At 54.7% G+C, this 6,630-nt stretch overlaps 1 protein-coding gene across 1 annotated transcript; it reads left to right on the forward strand.

The window, feature by feature from the left end:
- The first annotated feature begins 330 nt into the window (after positions 1–330).
- FZD2 (frizzled class receptor 2) lies at positions 331–2,176 on the forward strand. The gene has a single exon (XM_068530324.1). It carries the CDS (start codon positions 357–359, stop codon positions 2,052–2,054), a length of 1,698 nt encoding a protein of 565 aa, XP_068386425.1. The 5' UTR covers positions 331–356; the 3' UTR covers positions 2,055–2,176.
- The last annotated feature ends 4,454 nt before the right edge of the window (positions 2,177–6,630 follow it).

Consider the following 6,630-nt stretch of genomic DNA (forward strand, 5'->3'; position numbering starts at 1 on the left):
AACCGACTAATTGGGATCGGAGAGGCCGAGGTGAGGGCTGGAGGAAGGCACAAAGGAGTCGCTGGGCGGAGAAGGGAGGGGAGAGGCGAGAGGAGGAGGACGAGGAGGAGAGAGGGCAAGCAGCGCGCGGTGTCTCCGGCGGCTCAGTCCGACCTCGGCGAGCCAGCGGGCGGGTGCGCCGCCCCCCTCCCCCGCCCGGCCTCCCCAACTCGGCAGCCGCGAGCAAAGTTTGCAAAGAGACGCGGGAGGCGGCGGCCGCGGCGAGGCGGCGGCGGGGAAGGCGCGCGGTCTCGGGGCTGGGGGCGGGGGCGGGGGCGGGGGGGCGTCCGGGAGCCGGGTGGGGGGCGGCGGCCAGCATGCGGCCCCGCAGCGCCCTGCCCCGTCTGCTGCTGCCGCTGCTGCTGCTGCCCGCTGCGGGGCCGGCCCAGTTCCACGGGGAGAAGGGCATCTCCATCCCGGACCACGGCTTCTGCCAGCCTATCTCCATCCCGTTGTGCACGGACATCGCCTACAACCAGACCATCATGCCCAACCTTCTGGGCCACACGAACCAGGAGGACGCAGGACTGGAGGTGCACCAGTTCTACCCATTGGTGAAGGTGCAGTGCTCGCCCGAACTGCGCTTCTTCCTGTGCTCCATGTATGCACCCGTGTGCACTGTGCTGGAGCAGGCCATCCCGCCGTGCCGCTCGATCTGCGAGCGCGCGCGCCAGGGCTGCGAGGCGCTCATGAACAAGTTCGGTTTCCAGTGGCCGGAGCGCCTTCGCTGCGAGCACTTCCCCCGCCACGGCGCGGAGCAGATCTGCGTGGGCCAGAACCACTCGGAGGACGGCGCGCCCGCGTTGCTCACCACCGCGCCGCCGCCGGGCCTGCAGCCGGGTGCGGGGGGCACCCCGGGCGGCCCGGGTGGCGGCGGCTCGCCCCCGCGCTATGCCACGCTGGAGCACCCGTTCCACTGTCCGCGCGTCCTCAAGGTGCCGTCCTATCTCAGCTACAAGTTTCTGGGCGAGCGCGACTGCGCGGCTCCGTGCGAGCCGGCGCGACCCGACGGCTCCATGTTCTTCTCCCAGGAAGAGACGCGCTTTGCGCGACTCTGGATCCTCACCTGGTCCGTGTTGTGCTGTGCCTCCACCTTTTTCACCGTCACCACGTACCTGGTGGACATGCAGCGCTTCCGCTACCCGGAGCGGCCCATCATCTTTCTGTCAGGCTGCTACACTATGGTGTCGGTGGCCTACATCGCGGGCTTCGTGCTCCAGGAGCGCGTGGTGTGTAACGAGCGCTTCTCCGAGGACGGCTACCGTACGGTGGTGCAGGGCACCAAGAAGGAGGGCTGCACCATCCTCTTCATGATGCTCTACTTCTTCAGCATGGCCAGTTCCATCTGGTGGGTCATCCTGTCGCTCACCTGGTTCCTGGCGGCGGGCATGAAGTGGGGCCACGAGGCCATCGAGGCCAACTCGCAGTACTTCCACCTTGCCGCGTGGGCCGTGCCCGCCGTCAAGACCATCACAATCCTGGCCATGGGCCAGATTGACGGCGACCTGCTGAGCGGCGTGTGCTTCGTGGGCCTCAACAGCCTGGACCCGCTGCGGGGCTTCGTGCTGGCGCCGCTCTTCGTGTACCTGTTCATAGGCACGTCCTTCCTCCTGGCCGGTTTCGTGTCACTCTTCCGCATCCGTACCATCATGAAGCACGACGGCACCAAGACGGAGAAGCTGGAGCGGCTCATGGTGCGCATCGGCGTCTTCTCGGTGCTGTACACGGTGCCCGCCACCATCGTCATCGCCTGCTATTTCTACGAGCAGGCCTTCCGAGAGCACTGGGAGCGCTCGTGGGTGAGCCAGCACTGCAAGAGCCTGGCCATCCCGTGCCCGGCGCACTACACGCCGCGCATGTCACCCGACTTCACCGTCTACATGATCAAATACCTCATGACGCTCATCGTGGGCATCACGTCGGGCTTCTGGATCTGGTCCGGCAAGACGCTGCACTCGTGGAGGAAGTTCTACACCCGTCTCACCAACAGCCGGCACGGCGAGACCACCGTGTGAGCCGGAGCTCCGGCGCCGCGTCCCCAGCCGGGCCGGCACCTCGCGCTCCGCCCCCAGGGAGGGGGGGTGGGCTCCTACAGACTCCTTATTTTATTTTTTTAAATAAAGAACAATCGAAACCATTTCTTTTTTAGGTCGCTTTTTAAAGAGAACTCTGCCCAACACCCCCACCAGGTTTGTAATTAAAACTGTAAATAGTTTTTGTAAATTTAATTATATATTTTCTATTTAAAAGAAAAAAGGAAAAAAAAAGGGGGGGGGAGCAGTGAGGGGCGCCAGGCCTGAGGAATGGGGAAGAGGGGGAGTTGGGGGGGTTCTCCTTTCTTCAGTCCCCTTTCAAACACCACCCCCTACTTCGGTTCCAGTATTTTGGTGCTTTGACAGGGCTGGGCCTGCTGGAAGAGGCTATGAGTAGTTGGGAGTTAACTTTCAGGTTCTAAAGCCAAATTTGTGAGCCTTCTCACTGACGCTGGGTCTGTGGAAGCAGTTGGATACTTTTGATCAAGACTTGGATTCGTTTTGATTTCCCTTTCCCCCTTTCTCACTTGTCCTGTCTCCTTCACTCGATCTTTGGAAACTTCCCAAAGGAGATGAAGACGCGGAAAAAAAACAAAACAAAACAACCCGAACCGAAGGGTGGGGAGAGGGCGGAGATCGTGTGAGGAATGGCCTCCACCCCTACCCTCCGGGCCCACCCCCCTGCTGGCAGGAAGATCTTTCTTCTCTGACTCTTCTTCTTTTCACCTGGCTGCCCCGAGCGCTTGGAGGGGGCAGAAAGTGTTTTGCGATGTGTGTTTTGAAACTACCCAACCTCCCCACCCCACTCCGCTGAGTACCGATCCTGACCGCCTCCATTTTTAGTGGGAGCACCATCAGCTCGCAGATGCTGGGATTTGGAGATCACCTTGCATCTCTCTCCTTTCCCCTGCTGTCTGCTCCTCGCCTGCTCTCCCCCCCCCACCCCCAACTGACTATCTCCTCTGGCATTCAGGTTAGCAGTTTGTGGGGTGGTTTGTGCGCTATGTGTGGGGTTTTGTTGTTGTTGGGGTTTTTTGTTTTTGTTTTTCAAAAAGCAATAAAATGGGTTGGGTTGGAGGGAGGGAACGGATGGATGGGCTGGTGGGATTTTTAGTTTTCCTTTGACAAAAGACTGGTTTCTTTTCAAACTTGTCCAGAAGGGGGAAGGGGGGAAGAAACGTGGGTATCTTTGCTTTGGAAGAAGGCTCTGGGCAGGCTCTTTGTGACTGTGGGGGTGGGGTTGAGTGTTCACATGACATTCTATATCACAAGGTTGATAGAATGTTTATAACATGTTTCTTATCTTCCCCCTAACCCCCACAAATAAAAGTCAAGACTTCTCTTAAAGTATCTTTCACGCTGGTATGAGAATTGCAGTTTCCAATACACATCATTTCCCTCAACTATTTGGAGTATTTTCGAATTTTAATTACCATGGATCGATTTGAAGACCAAGGGATGGGGTGAAACAAGTTTGCCCCATAACTCAACTTTTCAGCATCTCCTGTTTCTTGATAATAGTGCAAATTAAAGCTAATAATCATAATAATAAAGTGCATTTAATTATCTTCTAGAGATCTAGCCCTTTAATTGTATTTAACAGGGTTGTAACATTTTATTAGTTTAACCAAACCACACCTCCTCCTTCCATCTGCCCCTGACCTAGTTGGTTGGGGGTGGGGTGGAGAAGAGGTTCCCTGCTTTTTCAGCCAAACCGTGGTAGGGAAAATGGTGCCTTAACACCCTTTGTTAGCAGGCTTTGGGATAAGGGAGAAAGTAAGTTAGAACCCCTACTTCGAAGTGTTTGCGTGTGTTAGTTTATGTTGGGGGAGGGGATCTGGAAATGTTTGGTGGTAATTGAACACGTATGTGGGGCTTTGTTGGGAATTGAATGAGGCCTGGGGATTTCAGCAGAGTCCCCTTCCCCAAATGTATAACCCTCCCCCAGATGATTTGTACCAGTGGCCAACATTATAAGTTAAAACTAGCCTTTTCTCAAATGATGGTATGTGTGAAGTCCCAACAGGAGATTCCCTCAACTATCAAAGAAGCAGGCCAGGGAGGTGGCACCGCCCTGTAGCTCCATTTGTTGCAAGATTCTAAAGGAACCCCACAAGGGCTGCAGGAAAGAGTTAAATTACAAACAAATTGTGAGCGTCTTTCCTGGAAAGAATGGCCAAAGCTTGCGAAAGGGGGGGATGGGGAGGTGGGGGGAGGTTTCCAGTGGCTGGGATGGAGCCCAGTGGGAAGAGGAGTGCTTGTCTCTGCTGAAGATTTGGGAAGAGCCTCCCCTGCCTCTCAGCCCCCAGATCCCAGTTCTGTGTGCTTTGGGTACATTTTGTCAGTGGACCGTCATGCTGATGGCAGGAGGAGATGGTAGACTAACAACAATACCATTTTCTTCCCGGAGTGGGGTGGGAGGGAGGGAATTTTGGTAAAGATCCTTCTCAACCCTCCTCCCTCAAAGTCACCAACGGAGGGGAAAAGGGCCTGAGAACACTGAAAAAAATAGGTTCTGTGGCTGGGGAGAGGACAGATAATAAGATAATTGCCTCTCTAGGAAAGGATACATCTTCTAGATGCCCTTCCCTTCTCTAAAGGGCTGAATTACCTTACAGAAAGTATGGGGAACTTTCTCTCTGGCTGCTCTCATTGCTCTAATGAAACAACTCTTAGACGGAGGGTGTAGAGGATTTAGGGGACAAAGTGCCCTGGAGCGGAGACCCATAAGTGAAACACTTGAGCTTACTGCCACCCCTGGAGAGAGGTCTGTCTCCGCTCCCTTGTTGGGAAAACCCAGTTAAACACATGGGCTTGGAGGTGTACTTTCACAGATTTCTAGGTCGCCCTTTAGATAGGACATGGTTTACCCCTTGTAAGTGGGTTGGTCCCTCCATCTGGAAGAGGGAGGCTTTGTCTGGTGAAGGGCCAAGGGCCCAGTAAGAAAGCCCTTCCACTGGGGCCCCCAGGCCTGGGGCAGGTGTTAGGCCACGGCTGCTTTCTACCTGCCGTCCCAATCATACCCCCTCCCACAAAGGAGCAGCAGTGCTTGGTCGCTAGGAGCAGGGCATCTCTCCTCCAGACTCCCCTGCCTCATGGATCAGACATTTGCTTTTCCTCCCCCCATCCCCAGACGCCCCTCCTGAAGATGCTTCCACTCCTGACAAACTGTTTGTCCTTTGAAGTGCCCCAGAAAAGAACACTAAGGTTTTCTAAGACAAAATTCTTCTGGACATCCCCAAAGAGTGAGGATCAGTGGGATCTGGACTTCCAGATCTTTCCAAAAAGCTCTCCAAGAGGGTGTTGGGATCCCTGATCTGGGCTAGATTCTGGAAGTGGGGAGATGCTGTCCCAGGGTGCCGTGGGGCACATGTCTGGGGGAGCAGAGCCCAAGCTCCTGCCATTTCTGAGGCATCATCCCTTTGATAATCCCATTGCTCACTGTAGTAGGGTCCCTTCCTTCTCCAGACATAGTCTCCTCACCTCAAAATGCCTCTTAAACTTCTGGGGCCACTGACTCCTCTGAGAACCTGAAATATCTTTGGACATCCTCCTGGGAAAAAGTGGCCAGACCCCGGAACACAATTTTGTATGTAACTTTAGGGGGGTTATGCATTGTCTATCTGCACACCCCTCCCCCACACCATCCCCAAGCTGGTTTTTCAGTCCCTGGTTTAGACATTATCTAGTCTTCATCACTGGGTCGCTCTACTTCTCCATGGGGCAACCTTTACCTTCTCAGACTCCAGGATCCCCCAGCCTGTAATTCCCTCTGCTGTGGAAAGGAGGGTCAGGCGGGAAAACCATCGGACCTACAAAACCAGGAACACCCTCAAACTAGGTTATTCACTAGATCCTGTCTCTCTTGCAGGTATCAAGATGCAACAGAGTGGAATGAATGTTGATACTTTCACAGTCGAGGGAAAAAAGAAGAAAGAGACAGACCATGTGTGGGGAGTTACAGGCATTGGCATGACACAGTGCCAGCTGTGAGCCCTTGGGGACGTCTCCTAACCTCTGAGCCTCAGTCCTCATCTGTAAAAGGTGATAGTACCTGTCTGCAAGGTTGTTGTGAAGATTAGATCAGATGATGCATGTACAGAACCAACACATAGTAGAAGCTCAATAAATTGTAGCACTCTTCCAATTACTTAGGATAAATTCCTAAAAATAGAATCACTGGATCAAAGGATGTACATTTCTTGAGGACTTTTGGACTTACTGGTAGTTTTAACAAAGCAGAATGATTTCCTGTGCTCCCACTTTTTCTCCCTGACTCAGGGTACCAGCTCACAATCTAGAGGATCCCCGGGGTGGTGGTGGGCAGTGTTTTTCTCCCTTTCTCTCCTCTGATTAGGACAGAAATGTCTTACCCGCCTGAGTGAGCAGGGCACACACGCAGGCGGGCTCTCTCGCTGGCCGGCTTTGAAGCTGGCTAATTAGGGCTAGGGCTGTCACAGCTGGCTTCCCCTGTACCTTTCCCTCCCCCTGCGCCTCTCCCTCCCCCTGCTCTGCCCCATCCCCAGTCTCATAGCCTGAGAGCGCCTCCCCATCTGCC

The sequence above is a fragment of the Eschrichtius robustus genome, chromosome 20 (assembly GCF_028021215.1).
Source record: "Eschrichtius robustus isolate mEscRob2 chromosome 20, mEscRob2.pri, whole genome shotgun sequence".
In the NCBI taxonomy this organism is placed as follows: domain Eukaryota; kingdom Metazoa; phylum Chordata; class Mammalia; order Artiodactyla; family Eschrichtiidae; genus Eschrichtius; species Eschrichtius robustus.